At 42.4% G+C, this 18,990-nt stretch overlaps 1 protein-coding gene across 2 annotated transcripts in view; it reads left to right on the plus strand.

Annotated features, from left to right (window-relative positions):
- The window catches only part of LOC109426378 (protein chiffon), a 69,100-nt gene that overhangs the window by 20,520 nt on the left and 29,590 nt on the right, over positions 1–18,990 (plus strand). Inside the window, exons 1-2 of one of the 2 annotated variants that reach the window (XM_019701858.3) lie at positions 17,479–17,916; positions 18,082–18,396. In XM_019701858.3, the coding sequence (XP_019557403.3) occupies positions 17,830–17,916; positions 18,082–18,396 (402 nt within the window). In that variant the 5' untranslated portion in view covers positions 17,479–17,829. Of the gene's footprint in view, positions 1–17,478; positions 17,917–18,081; positions 18,397–18,990 lie in introns of those variants that run through there. The other variant, XM_029875611.2, reaches the window with a different exon arrangement.

Here is an 18,990-nt window from a genome sequence, read left to right on the forward strand (position 1 = left end):
CACAAGCAAGCTAAAATATTTGAAATTGATCAAACAGTTGAAAATTTATCGGGACCATAAGTTTTTTTGCGTTAAAAGAGAAAAAAAAATATATTGCCTAATTTTGGAAAATGTTCTACAAGTTTATTCAAAAATCAATTTATATTCATGCAAAAGGTATGAAAATCGGTTGAAAATTGAAAAAGTTATGGCACTTGAAGTAAAAGCATATTTTTATTAGTCAAAACAGCAACTTTGAGACGTTTGCGCCACCTCTGAGTCTCAATATGTTTGGCTCAAACACGAAGGTCTCTCTTTTTATGTGATTTGCAGCGGCGATTCCCTAACCTCAAATCTACCTGTGCACCAAGTATAAATTCTTGGATTTGTTGAACAAATTTGCTTGTAATCATTAGTAAATTGCGATAATAGCTGCTTTCACTCATTTCTATTTCGATTTTGATCAGAAATTCTCTGAAATTGCAAGTTTTAGGGTCGGTGCACAGGTAAAAAGTGAGGTTTCGCGACGCCACTGGTGATTTGAAACCAGAAGAGCATATGAAAGCCGCTCCTTTCTACAATTATCTACATCTTAAACTCTTACTAATGATTTTGACAAACATTCATGCATTTATGTCCTAAAAGAGATTTTCCTAGGATTTCTTCCAGGAATTACGCTTGAAGTTTCTTTAAAGATTCCCTCAGTAAATCATTCAATGACTTCTTCATGAGAGCCTCCAAGATTTTTTTCAGGAATCGAGGAATCCTCCTTGAAATATTCAGCAATTTCTTTAGCAATTCCGACAAGGATTCTTTCCTCAGGAGTTCCTACAAGAATTGTCAGGGATTTCTTCTCTAAGGAGTCTTCACAAATTCTTTCCAGAATTCCTTCAGAAACCCCCCCGCGAAATGTTTTAGGCATTCCTCCAAAGTTTCTTCAATGAATTTCTCGGAAGATACCATGAACGCCACCAAGGATATTTTGAAAATTATTCTGCAAGGGATTTCTCAAAGGCTCATACAAGAATTTTTCAGAAATTTCCTAATGATTCCTTTAGGAAATTCTCTGGAGATTCCTACAATAATTTTCCCCAGAATTCATCCAAGAAATCAACATATATTACAGTAGAGATTTCTTCAAAATTCCTCCAGAGATTCCATCAGAGGTTTTTTCTTATCAATTCTTTAGAAATTCCTCCAAGGAATCTATCAGGAACTCTTGTAATGATTCTCGCAAGAATTTATTCAAGTATTCCATCAGGTAAATTGGCCAGTATTCCTGGTCAGTATGTTCAGAAATTTCTTCAACGATTTATTTCACGTATTTTTCGAGGATACTTTAAGAATGTCTTCAGGAATTCTTTGAAATATTTTCCAAATATTCTATCATTAATTTACCCAAGACTTCCTTCTCCAAGGGTTGCTCTCAGGTTTCTATCGAATCATCAAAAGATTTTTCGAAAAAAAAATTCCTCTAAAGGTTTCTTCAAGAATTCTACAAATTTAATACTCTTTAAGTATACAGAAAGTCGTACAAGCTTTTCTTCAAGGATTCTTACGGAATTTCCTACATAATTTGCGTCATGAATCTATCCCAGGGAATTCCTTTAAGTGATTTTATTCTGGGAATTTCTCTGACGATTCCTTCTGGAAAAGGTCAGTTCGAAAATAATACCTTCAAAGAGTTCCTTCAAAAATTATCTCGCCATTCCATGGTTCATTTCTAGAACTACTCTTGGGGTATCAGAAGTTGTCATAAATATTTCTTTAAAAATTCCTCTAATGATCGCTTCAGCAATTACACCGAGGACTTTTTCAGAAACTCCTGCAATTATTCCCTCCAAGGATTCTTTTACAAACTCCACCAAGAATTCCTTCAGAAATTACACCACGTATTTCTTCAGGGACTCCTACAAAGATATCTCAAAGATTTACTTTATGGTTTCCTTCAACAATTCCACAAAGTATAACAATTCAGGATTTTTCTTAAGGTTCCTTCATAATTTCCTTCAAGTATTCTTGCGGGAATTCCTCCTTTCAGAAACCGCTCCAAACATGTATTCAGAATAGTGCCTACAGAAATGCCTAAGATTTCCTCATCTCTTCGATCTTGTCCTTGGGAATTGCCAGCATCAGGTCATCTACGTACTTTTTCAACACTGGGAACGGGAAGTTGACTGCAAAGCTTCTGCAGCAAGGCAAGCCAACGGAGGACGCGGAGGTGGCACAACTACGAGAACGTACAGCGCTGCTGTTAGATCACTCGGCTGCCAACCATCATGTCTTCGCATTCAACCAAACACGAATACTGGCTTCTAGTTTTAAGTAACAAAACTTACACATACTCGAAACATGCCATATTGTAAATACCCCAAACATAGGCAACAAGCACACAGACATAGACAACCTGAGCAATATGCCGGCGTACTGTACACACTGAGAAACAATACACGAAGCGAGGCCGTCCGAAAGGCAGATGAATCGCTACAACAAGAATCAATACAACAAACAGGCAACTGCATCGTAGTTCTGCGACCCGGATCGTTTTATTCGGAGTTTCCCTTTACGGAACCTCCGCCGCGAGCCGCAGACGCGTCTAGACGATACATTCGTCTGCAACAAAGTCGGCTTACGCTGTGGGCCTATGTTACAATAAAACGGTGCATAATTAGTGAGTACATACACATAACAACATAAACACAACAAACGAATCATATTCACAGATTCCTCGAGAAAAGACACAATGAATGTGACCGAAACGTCGGATGAAAACTAAAGAATCTGTTTTTGAGTTATTCCTCACAAGACTGAATGCCAGAACCTCCAAACATAAACATCAACAATCGAATCCTCAAGCATGCATAACTATCTATAGAGTTCAGGAAGCAGCCGACTTAACTAAAGCTTGAAATAAGCTGGTTTGACCCGGAAGATAGGACTCCTGCGTAAAAAAAAGACATGACACCGTCTTCAATCAGAGGTTGCAAAGACTGAACACCTTCACTTATATGAGACAAAGGACAACACACGAAACACCCAGTGGCCCAGTGAAGAATTTTCCATTTGACGAAAAGTTTTCACCGACTGGAGCGGGAATCGAACCCACACTCCGAGGCTTACGGAACTGCTGGATGATTGACGCCCCTAACCACACGGCTACGAAGCCCACAAATTCACTTCAATCCGGTTAATGAACCGTTCAAGCGTTTTAAGGTTACGTGAACCACCAGTCATAAGCTCTCGACGATAGATTTCAAAGGGGAGGATTCCTGGTTGGCCTGAGATTGCCGAATTACGAGCTTATGATCATCGGCGTAGAAGCTTCCGGTACATGGCGAAGAGTTCACAGGATGCCAAGATGGAGAGAGGCCGGTTTCAACTGCAGATAGCAAGGGCCTTGCGCTTATAAGTGCCCGGTGCGCATCATGTCGAAACCGGAAGGGTTGTGTAGCAGCTTTGCGGAGAGAAGTCAAAGACGGCACGTGGTATTTCGACTTGGAAGCGACGTGCCACATGTGGCCCGAGCAAATCGACGAGACAACTTTGGAATGATTGAATCGGATCTTGTCGGAGAAAGCTCGATGTCTATTTACTGAACGAAGCGCGTATGAAGAAAAAAAAATTAAGCAGAAGCAGTGTCAACAGCAGCATACCTGATGAACCATTCTTCAACCAGATCCATTGGAGGAAAAACCTCGGAAGAAATGTCGACGAAATGGAAACCAAACTTAATGTATTTGTGAATTTTCGGTTCAAATGTGATGCTCCATGTTTCAAAGACCGAGTGGAAGAAATTCACTTCGAAGGCCGTAAAAGGTATATTTATTGGATACTGTGAAGATACCTAAGGCTACCGTGTGCATGATCTAGATCGGAAATGTTTACTGATAAGCAGAGATCCCGTTGTGGTCAATGAAGGTGTTGGAGATGGTACAGAACCGTGTGTTCAAGAAACTGCTCAAGTTGAATTTATGGAGCTGTTCACGGACGAAATTATCCAAAGACCCGGTCCAGACGAGGCCTAAGTCAACTCTGACGATGAAGAAGAAGTTCGCAACTGTATACTGAAGACGTCCAATGATGATTTCGCTTATTAAGGCCAGAATCTAACATGGACGTTGATCGATCTTCCCTCTCAGACTAAAAGCTGTTCGTAACAAGCGGCCCTATTCTACACGACCGAACGCGGTGCTGATGGAAGCGTACAGCTTAACAAGGCAAGACTCGGACTTAAAGGCTGCTCGTAGAAATCCGGCGATGCTAAAAAAGTGTGTTCTCCGGTGATACGATACGCCACGATTCGGTACCTCATGGCGTTGGCGGTGAACTTTGACCTCGATGTAAACCAGATGGACGTGGTCGGTCAGTGCCTTTTTGCAGAGCGAACTTGGCGTTTAGGAACATTGCATGGTCCAATCGGAAGGATTCAAGCAAACGAATGAGAAGGTGTAATGCAGGCTCCATAAAACGTTGTACGGTCTCAAACAGTCAAGCCGCGTATGGAAGGAGATATTGGATAACGTGTTACGAGAGTTTCAACGACTTCAACGATGGCTGGTAAACACCCACACCTATATTGGATCATCGACGGAAACAAAATTCTATTTGTGATAACACATATGTATGACCTGAAAAGATAAAGCTGAAACAATATTTTATGAAGAAGTTCGATATGAAAGATCTTGGAAAAGCCATACACTGCTTGGGAATCCAAATCACTAGGATTCGGGTGGAAGGACGATTTTCATTGGAACAGCAAGCCTATACTGAGAAGATCGTTCAGCGGTTTGAGATGACGGACGCTAGACCGGTAGCAAACCCGGCCAAGCGTCAAGCATCAAACTCGAAAAATCTACGACACCCAAAACGGTCGCGTAAACGACGAAAATGCGGAGAGGTTCCTGCAAGGAAGCAGTCGACTATTTATATTTCGTGAGACAGACACTCGTGCGCATATTGAGATTGCAGGAAACGGCGTTAGTAAATTTTCGGCCAATCTTGGTAAACAACACTGGGAAGCAGTTAAGCAGTTATTCGATATTTAAAAACGACGTTGAAGAAAAGCTAGTGCACATGAAGGATGAAACTGGAGATTCTTCCAGTGAAGCAATTGCAAGAGTACATCGATGTCAATTAGGGAGGAGACTCTGATGATCAACGATCCACATCCGGCTACTTGTTCATCATGCAAGGAGCAGCTATATTGTGAAGCGTGAGGAAGCACTCAACGGTAGCTCTTCCGTGTCGTGTGAGGCCGAATTTATGTCGCTCTCGCTCTCAAACTATTGAAGAGGCGATGTGGTGGAGAAACCTGCGATCGGAGTTCACGAACGTGGAAGAAATGCTCATATAGGGTATCGCGCCACTTGGGCGGTGGCTTCTATATTCGTCTGTTTTCCACTATAACTCAGTCAATTTTGAACCAATTGACTTGAAATGTTGTACACGGGTAGATACTATACCTATCTCACCACATTCCAAAAGTTGTGTCAATTGGTTCAAATTGGACTGAGTTATAGTGGAAAACAGACGAATATAGAAGCCACCGCCCAAGTGGCGCGATTCCCTACTGAGATAATCAGTACACAATCAGCATCGCTAGGAACGGATACCACAATGTCTACATCGAGTCCATCCTTAGGATGAAGCAGAACAACGCCTTCAACAAGAATTACAGCGCAGTCCACAAAGATCCTGCCTGTGTATGTTAAAGTTTATTAAGCAAACTCTTGGCGGTGGGAATCAGCGACCGTGATCGGGAAGATTGGAATAGTCAATTATAACGTATTGTACTGTACTAGAGTGCAGATCATAGAGTGCATCGACGCCACTTTCGATGTTTTTCAACGGATTCGCATTTGGTAGATCAAGCATCACAGCAGTTCAACGGAGTACTTCCAGAGGATCCAGAAAATGACTGGTTCGACAAATGATTGGAAGATGAAGCTGTCGGTAACGACGAACCAGATGAAGAACCAACGGTAGAAACAGTCGAACAAGTCTTAACAGCGACACCAACCCCAGTAAGACATCCGTGCATAATCTAACTTCCAGTGGAGTACAATGGAAGTGGTGAGCTCGTTCCATGTTTCGTATGTACCGCCTTGCGTACCGTCGGAATGTTTCCGGACGACCCTATTCCATCGTGTATCAACTTCAAATTGTAGACCTGTCTTTGGGCGATCACTCACCTCAACATCACCTTACACATATGCGTGTATGCTCGCTATGCTGCCATGGTATAGAAACCGCCAGTTATAGGGGTGGGTTACCCCACTGCTTTTAGATATGTTAGTGCCAGAGCATGGAACTCTTCTCGGGTCTCCTACTGCTTGGTAGGTAAGAAACTATGCAAGCAGCAGCAGCAGATGCGCGACCTGATCGGGACAAACCAGTCTCTGGCACTAGGTACCGGGTAACTCACCATCAGCTCTGGCCTCTGTAGAGAACGAACGGCGAGCGACCAGCAGCGAGCTGGCCTCATCCATCGCGTACAATCCAAGTGAAAACAGCCCACGGAGCGGACGCATTCGTTTGCTGTGAAAAGACACAACGTCGACGGTCGCCATTTTCCGCCATTCGGTGAAGTGAGTTGAATTTGAAAATTTGATTATGGCGGACGGGTGATTAGGGGACGTGTTATTCGGAATTTTTGATTTGATGTGCGATGTGAATTTGGCGTGAAGATTGTGGCGGTGTAATCAAAGAAGGCTGAAACTCGAGAGGCGCTAGAGTGAGATGGAGCAAGTGTGAGTGCGGAAGAGGAGGTGAGAGATGTACAATACAATACATACTAGAAGAAAAAAGTGTGATCGGAAGAAGGAAGCCCCCACCTTCGGGTTTGCGAGGAACGTCACTGGCTATCTGATACATTGTGTTTCTTTTTTTTCGGGGGAAGATGTTTACTATGCATACACACGGATTGGACCAGCTCCCCATCCATGGAGCGTGTTTTTTTTTCTTTTCGTTCGAGAAAAGGTGATTGAAATTCTTGGGTGAATCCAAGCAATCGAAACGCAACGAGAGAAACGTTGCAAGCAATCGAAGCAGGCGTATAGCTTAGCTGCAGTGCATGCGAACATTTTCGTTCGTTGAAGCAGAGCCGGAGTTTTCGGACTCAAAGAAAGCTGCGGGCAGCAAACTGCAAAAGAAGAAAATGTAGAAAGATCAGTCGCTCGTTTTTGGATGGTGTGGGGTTGCTGTGGAGGGTCCGGCCCCAATCCAATTTCGAGCGAAATGTGAATGCGAATGCGAACCATCATCACTATCAATAGCAGCAGCAGTCGTAGCGGTAGTGGCATTGCTTGCCTTGTTCGTTCCTTCGAAGCAACGACGAGGAGAGTAGCAGAAGCAGCATCAACAACAGCAACAGAAGGCCCAGCAAAGTTGCTGCTTCTATGGTTCTCGTCGTCGTAGTCGATGTCGTCGTTCCCCATCTCTCCTCAGGGCCACCTTCGATGCCACCGCGCCACTTCACCCCGTGTCCCTTGTTCCCGCATACAGCACAACCAAAGCCAACGTCAAACACCCGCCGAATCGAGTCTGGCTCTGGTTCGTCGTCGTACAACTGCTGCCTGCTACACGGAGTTCGCCAGTCAGTGCCAGGGATGCCAGATGTGAAGACATGTCTTTAATTGGAAGACATTTGAACTTCGGTGAAGACATTTATTATTCTGAAGACATTTTGAACACTCCAGAGGTTCCTTTACAAATTTCTCAAGGACTTACTCAAGAAGTTTATCTAGAATCCCTCAAGGTTTTCATCCATACATTCCTCAAGAAGTTCTTCTGTTTGTCTAAGTATTGCTGAGTTTCTGAACGAACTCTACTTGGTATTCCATTAAAAATTAAAAATCTCCCCTGGCATCCCTGCCAGTCAGTGCTTGCTGAGTGAGAGCGAGTTTCCACTTTACTTTGCACCGAGAAACGCGTACGGATAGACCGAGTTTTGTCGTCGTCGGGAGTGGTTTAGTTCGTGTGTGAAACGTTGCAAGTTTTCTTAGAATTTCTGCATAAAAAATAGCTTGTAAAGTGGCACTTTACGATAGGAATCTGTTTAAAATTCCTCCAAATACAGTGGTGGCAGTTTGAACTACAGTAGTGACATCTGTTGTTATCGCAGCACCTTCAGTCCGGTTACAAGGCGAACCCATCTCCGGCCTTGTCGTTTCGATGTGTGAGTGTCAATAATGCAATTTTTCGATCCGGGAAAGTGCCAATCGCAGTCAATTTAGCCAATAACTACCGAGCAAGCGAGCCACCATTGCGTAAATCAAATATGGCTGAAATACGTCCATTTATCGGAAAAAGCCAGAGCCGTCGCCGTTCGTTTGCCTGGGTTGCCTGTTTGCTTCGCTTTGCTGCTGCTGCTGTTGGCTGCTTGCTCAGCGCACCACATATCGTGTTTTTTCCCTCTTCGCTAGTCTCTTTTGTGGCTGTTCGTGTTCTGCTGTGCAGAGGGCGCTCACTCGCGCGAAGTCACAGAAACATACAGAAAAACCCCCTCGCTCGCTCGTTCGCTGTATAGAGTGGTCGCACAGTGTGATAGTGAGAGCGCGCGTAGCGCATGCGAAGCAGGCCATGAATGACAACATCGTTGCCAGTCAACCATTTCGCGAATGGCTATGGCGACCGATTGAGAACGGCGGTGGTGATAGTAGGCCGTGAACGGCACGAATCGTGAGTGGCTCGCATGCAGAAAAGTGCGAGGCCACACATACAGAGGAACAAATGGAACGAAGAACAGTGTGTGATGGAGGAAAACAAGGGTAGCAAAAAGAGCACAGTGAGCAAAACTTTGTACGAGGCCAACATAAACATCAAAGCGAAAACGACGACAACAACAACAACAACGGCAGCAACTGTGATAACAACAACAACGCCAAAATAAGCGCAGAATAATGCAGTTTCACCTGAATTAAGTGCGAGCACTTCGGAACGGATTTTGGTGTTGTGGCCTAGAGAAGTGGCAGCACTGACTGGAAATGGGATCCGGTTGAAGGCATATAACTGGTTTTGAAAAGTATTTTCGTTTATTTTGGGGCTTTCTTATTGGAGTTTTACAACATTAACTGTTATTCCTGTTGTTACGCAGACAGCATGTCGGCTTTCCAAAGTATTGGAATAATTCAGGTACATTTCAATGTTTGGATTGCTTGACCGCCCTCATACAAATATCAAGGGCATAATGTTGGTTCAGACAGTTCCATTGTTCAATGTCGAATGTTCAATATGAATTATAATTTCGAAAATTCATCAATCGATTTAGTAGACTTCTTTAATTCTGATGTCGATTGGGAAGGTGATTAAATTTAGGGAATAGTCACACATTATTTGAAGCCTACTGATTTATAGATGAAACCAGGGATGATAGAATCGGATGCAGCAGAAGCTACTGTTTGAGAAGACGTTGTGCGACGCTCACAACTGATAAAGTTTAGTAACTAACTGTAAGTAGGTAGACCTACAGCTTGATTCCCAAAGTGGATGGCTGAAACCTGCTGTGAAGCTGACAATATACCAGCCACCAGCATACCTTGGTTCCTTGAATAGCGTGCCACGTAGCCCTAGCTGCGGGACTAAGCAGGCCTACATCGAGGCTGCGTTCAGGTGAGTCGGAAAGTAGTCCTGCCTCCTTCGTTGGCATCGGAGGTGGTCCTGGTTCAGTACATAAAGCGTCAACAACATCAAAAACGTTTGTCGAATCAGGGTTCATGACGATATGCTTGAGAAAGCTGCTTTGACCGTTGAATCGCACAAAATATACTCGGTTTTTGTCTCTTGATGATCACGATTCTATTTCCGAGGCTAGGGACGGGAATCCCTTTATTGAGACTCTAGAGACCCACTAAAAAAACATTGAATCCGCCTAGCAGTGACTCATCCCAGTATGACAAATTCTAAGGGTGTCCACGACGAACCAGACATTCCATACCTGCAGGGAAGATCCAAAATCCCAGTTGACCAATCTTCTTCTCCGCCAGAAAGACAGCATTCTGAGCACCTTCACTGTTTCTGGGATCGTAGACTTCATTCTCAGCGTTTATAATGCTTCCGACTCCGTGAAGAACATTATCTAAGGACTTCCCGTCGTCTGAAACAGCTGGCTTCTAAAGTACTCCTTCTTGCAACAATCACATCTCTGATAGGACATTTATCCACCAAGTCGATGATGTGATTTCTTTTCAATACTGAAACTGTCGTAGTATTGTAGCGAAGAATGATGTAATGTACCGATGTAATCTTACCTTTTTCCGAATTCAATATCATCTGCCTTGATCTATTCGACTCGTATGGAGGAGTGCTTTTAAAGACCAAAAAGCAGCACTCATTTTACCGAATCGATTTGCGTTCTACGACGGGCATCAAAGTTCGTAATGTGAGGTGACTATCCGAGGTGAAATCCTCAGTGTCGCCTTCATACATCTTCCTCCTTCGAAATCTCGTACACATCTGTTCGGTTATGCCTGAGCCACGGTTGTTCATGGGAGATATCAACACCAACGGTACAGGCTGGGAGGAACTGTATGATAACAGTCGTTCAACGTTCATATATGACCTCTACGACGACTTCAACATGACAATTTTGAACACCAGATAAGTTACACGAATGGCACGTCCAGCTTAAGATGATAGTCCTAGACACAGTCGGTTAGACCTCTCAATCTGTACCTTCGCTGGAGTGTACGTGAAGGGCTATCCAGGATCCAGTGGATCACATCAATCTCTGAGAAAAGAACGCGATAATTATTATCGACGATAGAAGTTCTTCCACAGTGGGCAGAGTGTCCGAAGTGATAGTTTTCAGTGCGTTTCAAGCACAACGGCGGCCAGTACCAGGACCGTCAATTAGTAGGAACCACCCCGCCCCCCATCCGTGAAGGGATAACGTGTGTTCAGAAATCTATTGCGAGAAACCCACGGCATTTGAACATTTGAAGAGAAACGCGATTTGGTCGAAAATGATGAGCGATATGCTTCTTTTCATCGCAAGTTCAAGAACTTGGTCAAGGCAAAGAGAAAAGCAGTTACTGGCGTCACTTCGACGAAGGTTTGTCGCGTGAGACTTCGATGAGAACACTTTGGATCGTCGGGAGAAGAATACATAGCGCGTCGTCGATTAACGAGGATCGACTAAACTCCTCGATGGGTTCTCAAGTTAACAAAAGTTCGTCAGTAACTCTTTTTCGATGGTTGAATTCTCACTTGCTCTCCTTTCATGTAACAACTCCGTTACAGGCATGAATCGCATTAAGTTCAGTTTGCTTAAATCTCTCCCTGACGTCGCGAAGAGGCCTATCAAACTTATTCAATAGAGCTCACAGAATAAGTTTTAAAATACTTGCTACAGAACAGCCACTGGCAGACCGCTCTGCGGAGTTGTCGTTCCGGTTCCCCATCTAAGGCGAGGTTGTAAACCCTTTGGTCATAGTATAGCTACTCGAACAGAATTCTCAAAATACTATTGTTACATGACGCTGGAGGGAAGTCCTTATTCGGCTAACATCAATCGTGACAACTTCTCAGATTTTGATAGCTCCACCGTGGATTTTGATCTATCCATGAAAGATGAGATCACAGGAATACCAGAATATTTTCGTTTCGTGCGTATTCCGGAAATGTTTGCAAGTAAGGGGCCGTCCGTAAATAACGTAGGATTTTAGGGGCAGTCCCTGAAATTGCTACCAGCCTTGTATTAAGTAGGCTACGAGTGGGAGGGGGTGTTTAAAATTGCTCAAAAAATGCTACGTCCGTTTTTGACGCCACCTAAGTTCGAGCATGTTAGCGGAGACAGACAGTTCTTCACAGCTGGTTCAAAAACCTATGATTGACTTTCGGTGTCTAGGAACGAATTTCACAGCGCCGGAAATCCCGAAAGGAATCTCTGGAGGAATCGTGAAAGGAGTTCTTGATGGAATCCCAAATTGAATATTTTAGGAATCTTGGATAAAACTTCTGAAGGAATCCTAAATAATTCCTTAGAAGAATCTCATTGGGAGCTTCCTTAGAAATCTCAGAAGACACTATACATACTTGAAGTCCAAATTGCAAACAACAAGGGCACGACACGTAAAAAGTTGCATAGCAATCGCCGCGTGCACAGACATGCAGGGGTTAGCCAAGGCAAAATACAATGAAGCAAAGCTATTACGCGACAAAGTGTGATTGGATAATGAAGTTTGTGGTTCAAAAATCATGTGCTTTTAAACGAATTTGTACCACTGTAGTACAGTTTGGAGAAAGCCTTTAGTCCCAAAAACTCTTTCAGGTATTACAATTTCTTGCAGAGATTAGTCTGATGATTTGTTCTGAATCGGAACATTTGTTCAAAATCCTTACAGATTCTCGTCGCATTTGTTCCCAGAGTTCCTACTTGAATTTATCTTTGGATATATTTCTGGAGATTTTCCGGATTTCTCGAGGAGTTTGTCCAAAGACTCCATGCCGAGGTTTTAGCGTTCTTTTACAGATCTTTCCAAAATGTCTGACTGTTGTTCCTAGGGTGTCTACTAGATTTCCTTCCAGGGTCACTGAAGGGTTGCTTCCAGAGGTTTTTCCAATTTACTTTCAGAGTTTTTTTTTTTCCGGATTCTATCCGAAGTTTCTTCCAAAATGTTTCGAAAGTTACTTCAAGTATTTCTCTTAGTGTTTTTCGGGATACCGTTTTTTTGTGGAACTTTTACAAATTTTTATTCAAGATTTTCTTCCGGGAATTTTGTGGTATTTCTGTTGGGATTCCTCGCGAAATTCCTCCTAAAGGTTTTCTCTTAGTTTTTTTCTAGGGATTTCTTCCAAGAAACTTTCCGGGTTCGTCTTCGGGGTTCTGGTGAGACTTCTCATATAGATTTTCAGAATTCCCTCCAAACTGTATTTTATATTTCCTCCCTGACTTACTCCTAAAAGTTTTTCTGAGATGACTCCGTTTTTTTTTTTTGGGAGTTCTTCCAAAGGAAGTGCTTGGTAGAGTTCCTCTCGAAATTTTACCAGATCTCCTTGCGTTGTGCGATGTGAGAATTTCTATCAATAGAAGTCCTACGAATTACTTTGGATGTAAACCCTCGAAAAACTTGTAAAGAAAAATCCAGGATAAATCTTGACAGAACATCTGGGAAAAAGATCTGTAGAAACTCCTGTAGAAGCTCCGGATTTTTTTTTTAATCTTTTGAAGAAAATCCTGGTGAGATTACAACCCGAGATTTTCCTGTACTTACTTCTAGAGTCCCTACCAAGCTTTCTAAGAGTTGTTCCTAAGATTTCTACGAAACTTCCTCTCAGGATCACCTGCCAGGATTACTACAAGAGGATTTGCCAGTTTGCTCCCAGAGTTTCACCGGATTCTTTCCGGAGTTCATTTCAAAATTGTCTTAAAGTTTTTTCAGGTACCGTCAAGGCGCCATTCACCGTGGGGGCTCCATTCACCGTGTGCCTCCGATTATTTTTTCATTATTTCCATATTATGATTGAATGATATGACAATTTCCCTTCAATTTCACCAATACAATGTTGTATTGGTGAAATTGAAGGGAAATTGTCATATCATTCAATCATAATATGGAAATAACGAAAAAATATTCGAAGGCACACGGTGAATGGAGCCCCCACGGTGAATGGCGCCTTGACGGTATTTTTTTTCCCGAGATTTCTTTTGGAAAATGTTGCGGTATTTCTGTTGGAATTCCTCGCGAGATTTCTCCTAAAGGTTTTCTCTAAGTTTTCACGGATTTTTTCCTTGGAACTTTCTGGGATTCTTCTTCGGGAATTCCCTAAGATTTCCCTAAGAAATTTTCAAATCTCTTTCCAAAATGTATCTTATATTTTCTCGTTGACATACTTCTGACAAAGTTCTTCCAAGATGACCCAGAGAATTATTTCAAAGAAAGTTCTTCGTGGAGTTCCTCACCAGATTTCAATTTGCGATATCTATCGAAGAATTTATTGCGAATAGAAGTAAACCCTGAAGGAACTGATTATGTTTGGTTACGCAGTCATTTATTGAACAAACGACGTTCTTTATTTGCCCGACGTTTCGACACAGGGATTGTGTCAGCCAATCATAATGAATTCCACCAAATCAGTCGATTTATCATCACCCTGGAAGAACTTGTACAGAAATCTCCTGGATAAATCCGAAAAGAAATTCTTTGGAAAAAATATCGGTAGAAACTCCTAAAGAAATGCCTGGAGGAATGAAGCTCTTCGAGAAACTCTGCGATGATATCTAAGAAGTATTCTGAGACAAAGTCCTGCTAAAATTCTCGAGATAAACACTAGAAAACTCTCACGAGAGAGAGAAAACCTGGAGAAAACAATAACTGGAACACCTGTGGAAGAAATATGCCTAGGGTATACACCAACATTGGTATTAATCAAACGAAGTATTGCAAGTTAGTGTGAATGCATCTGAGTACTAGCTACGTATACAATACCGGAAGATAAATTTCAAGTTCCGTGGAATGGGCCTTACAGGGATTTCTTGAGATCCTTGAAAAATATCTCAATCCTTTGGGGTTCGAATTTTTCCAAGCATCATCATACACAGTTTTGTTAGCGTATTTCTGTAGTTTTGGTGTCCGGTAAAACAAAAATGCCAAACTTTGATGCGATGACCTCGTAACTCTCCTTAAGCTTGTAATCATAAAGTCTACGACTGTAATAGTAACTTTTCACATCATACAGAGCTACGATATGTGATCTACCATGGACAGTAAATCTTCAGAAATATTTAAATATCAGGTGCCATGTTCTAGGTCATCCAAACTATTTTTAAGTTTAGAATATAAGATCTACAGCGGCTAGAGTTCATATTTTGGTTGCATAGAGCTGTGTTACGCCATCAACTAGGCTTATTGGAGCTCATAACATATCGCATATAGCGAATTTTGAGATAGTCAGGAGTTCCCTAACCTATTCGGCAATTCAAAACATGGGATCTACAGCCGTAACAACAATTTTTTTTTTGCTAATTTGAGTTATAAAGCATTACTATTGTAATAGGAAGGACTGGGGCGGTTGGGTTGAACAGATAACACCGACTTGAACAGTAACAAGTAACAGTTTATTAATAGTAAGACGTGAACAGTAGGAGAGCTTGGTGTAGAATGAGGTGAAAACTTTTCTCCACGGGCGCCTGTCAGCTTTTCAAGGCCTACTTGGCAAGGCCTACTTCTTCAATTACCAACCATGGGAACAATATCTACGGGATACAAGATACATTATGCATTATTAACAGGCAGATGTAGTAGCTTCATAAAGTTGTGCTTGGGTTTAGAACTACAAGATAATAATATTCCCATCATATAATTCTGCTAAATGTACTGCAGTACATTTACTCAACTACTGTAAGAGCTGCAGATTTTGAGAACTATGCTCCATAGCAGTTTGGATGATACAGATCAACCCAAAACTATAAAGTAGTTAAAAAAGGTTAAGTGACGGCTCTGGACTATTGTAACAGCGATTGTAGATATCAAGGACTAAACATCAGGACAGTTTGGGCGACTCTGAATTTTCTAAAAAAAAATATATCTGTCATGCTTCTAATATGTCCAGAAAGTAACTATAGACAAGTTACTTTGTATAACGGATATGACTATGAGTGTAGATTCGAAGTTCTGATTTCCTGAGTACATAGTTTGATCGGTGTAGTCCAGCAGGATTTAGGATTGGAATTCCAGTGATATCATAGACTGTAGTTACATAACAGTTCAATACGGAAATAACTGCTGTACATCTGTAGATTTCAAGGACTAAATTCCAGGACAGTTTGGACGTTCCTAATTGTATCAAGACCAGTGTTGGCAAAATCACACTCAATTCTCACTCATGAACCACTCTTGCGTGAGCAAACTCACGCTCGATTCTGAATCATTTTCTCACGTGCGAGATATTTATGCGAAATCTCGCTCTCGCGAGTCAAGCACCGAACACTCGTTTGCTTGTAAACCGAAATCAAATCAACTTAAACGACAGTTGCTGTTATTACATGCAAGATTTGTTCTCATTCTGTCATACGACAGTCAACAGTTCGTTGTAAATAATAAGCAGACCGAGAAATAAAGCAACGAGTAAAATCATGAGTCAACTCATGCTTGATTTTTTCGGCGATGAGTTTGGCGAGTCAAGAATCACGCGTGAAAAAACTCAACCATGAGTTTTGAGAATTTGAGTTTTTACCAACACTGATCAAGTCTATATAGTTATATTAATCAGTTTTCCAGTAGGTCTTGTAACCACAGTTGATTATTGAACACTACTCTGTAAAGCGGGCATTATTACTGTTACGAGTGTAAATCTGAAACTCTGCACCTCGGAATAGTTTGATTAATCTGAAACTTCTCAATTGTATTTAACAATGGTTCAAACATTTCCAAGGGATTCATAAGTTATAGATGAAGAATTAGTTTATAACAAAAATAACAACTGTACAGCTGTAGATGTCAAGGACTTAGTTCTAGGACAGTTTAGACAACCCTGAACGCTCCGAAAGTGTATAATAATACCTTCTAGTGTTTAGTAGGTGCGGTAACCATAGTTATTTATGCAGCGGTACTCCGTGAAACGGCTATGACTGCTGTAACGAGTGTAGATCTGAGGTTCTGAACTCCAAGTTAGTTTGAATGACCCCATCATGTCAATGAGTGGCTTCCGATTTTCCAAATGACTCAAGTATTATTGCAGGCTATGCAATTTTTGTAGATTTGAAGGATTGAATTTTAGAACAGTTTGGAGTATCTAGAACATTCTCTAGAAGGCTAGTCAACTACAAATGAATGTACAATGTAAACAATATACAAAATCAGTATTTAATGCTACGACACCTCCGTCCCAAGGGGTTTAGTACCTCTACATAGTATCCCAAGTGGATTCAAACAAGTTTCAAACCGACATGTTATCAATGCACAATCCTGAGTTCTTTGATTTTATACCACTGGAAGTCGAAGGACCAACGAAATGAAGTTATTAATTTCCATAACTTTTAAGATGTTTCTCTTCTGACGGAAACCACACCTCGATGTAGATGACCCAACAGTCCAGTTGGAAAGTTGGCAAAAATAACTCGCACAATCTCCATCGCATCTTTTCGTTCTTCACACACGTTCACTGCTTCAAAATCGCTACCTACTCGCACACTTCATAGCAGTTGGATCGATATTCTAGTCTGCAATAATGCAACCGAGTCACCACCGACATCAGCATTGCCGTCGCGTTCCTAACCAGCAGAATTTCAGAATTCCTTCCATACCATACAACAGCAAACATGCAAAAAATGTAGTTTGGTTTAGTATGTAGCTGCATGGTTCCACCGTTCCTAGTCACCGTTCCGGGTCGTTTACTCTCGTTCGTTCAACTGCTGCACTTTTCTTCTGTTCGAATCGAAGGTGCTGCTGCTGTTGTTGCACAGTGCATGTAGTTCAACATATGATACGCGTTGAAGTTACCTGATTGCTGTCAATGTCCACTACGTTCGTAGCTGGTCTCTTTTCAAATGTTTCACCGAAGATCTCGCGAGAGTATCACTCTTCTTGCTAACACTATCGTATCAACCCGATTTGGGACTCGTTCATGGTCTTTGTATTGGTTCCTTCCCACCTTGGAAACTCTTGTCCGTTTTGTTTTGAAGTCCCGTTCGTAGCTGCTGCGCGCGCAATCCTCTCTCTTCGATGTCCTTTGTAGTGGTCGTTCGCTGGTGAGCTCCACGGTGGAACTCACCTAGCAATACTCTACACCGCCTACCACCCACAACCTCCTCTTCGGCAACTCCCTTGTGTATCGATTCGCTTCCTTCGATGTTTGTTATGCCGGACAATTGCTTTCTTTCGCTGGTTCTGAAAACTCAAGCGAATTGTATGAATGCTGCGTCGTCGTCATCATCTTCATCGTCTTGGTCTCTCGCCGATCGATTGCTCCTCGCATCTTAAAATGGCTCTTCTCGTCTTGGTACGCTGCTCTGCTCATCATCCACCCCGAATCGATAAAGAAAATCAGCGAAAACCGAATCACGCAACTGGTTGCTCATCTAACAACGATTTGCAAATTCCACTCCGATAGACACACACTAATTGCAATTTTTTTCTGTTATTCTCCTTCCCTCCCCATCAACAGCAAATCGAATTCTTCCTGAACAAAGAGATCACACATTTCATCACCGACAAAGACTACCAGAACCCGCAGCAGATTCCACGCAGAGGACCGGAGTCGGACAGTGGCCAATCCAGTCAGCAGCTACTTCAACAGCAACAACAACAGCAACGCCCTGCTACTCCGACAACTCCGCAGACTCCGAGGACACCGCTATCGTACGTGTACCATCCGCATCTGCAGCAGTATGTAAACGAGGCTTCGCCTTCGTCACCATGTATTGGCGGTACACCGAATCCGACGCAGCCTGGACTGGCACTGGCCAGCGGGTCTACAACCGTAAGTTTTTCTTAGATATTAGGAATAATTGATAAGTTACTTAGATGGTGTGGGACTCAACCTTTTGAGCGTATGGGGTGAAGCCTTCCAAGTTTCCAGGACGAAACTTTCCAAGTTTTTGGGACGAAGTCTTCTAAACTTCTGGGAAGATGACTTCCCTGCTTTTGGGACGAAGCATTCCTTGCTTCTGGAACAATGCCTTCCAAGCTTCTAGAGCGAAGACTTCCATGCTCCCGAGACAAAGCCTTCCATGTTTTTGGGACGATGGACGAAGCTTTGCAAACTTTTTGGACGAAACCTTCCAAGCTTCTGTAGTGAAGCCTTCTAATTTTATGGAGCAAAGTCTACAAAGCTTCTGGGGCGAAGTCTTCCTAGTTCTAGGGCGAAACCTTACAATCTGCCGATACGAAGGCTTCCTTGCATCTCGAGCGATGAATTTCTAGAACGAAGTCTTCCAAGCTTCTGGAGCGAAGCCTTCCAATCCTCTTGTACGAAGTCTTTCAAGCCTCTAGGACGAAGCCTATCCAGCTTCTAAAACGAAACTCTTTATGTGTTTAGACAAGGCCTCCCAAGCTTTTCTAGGCCTTTGAGATG

This window comes from Aedes albopictus, chromosome 3 (assembly GCF_035046485.1).
Source record: "Aedes albopictus strain Foshan chromosome 3, AalbF5, whole genome shotgun sequence".
Classification (NCBI taxonomy): Eukaryota; Metazoa; Arthropoda; class Insecta; order Diptera; family Culicidae; genus Aedes; species Aedes albopictus.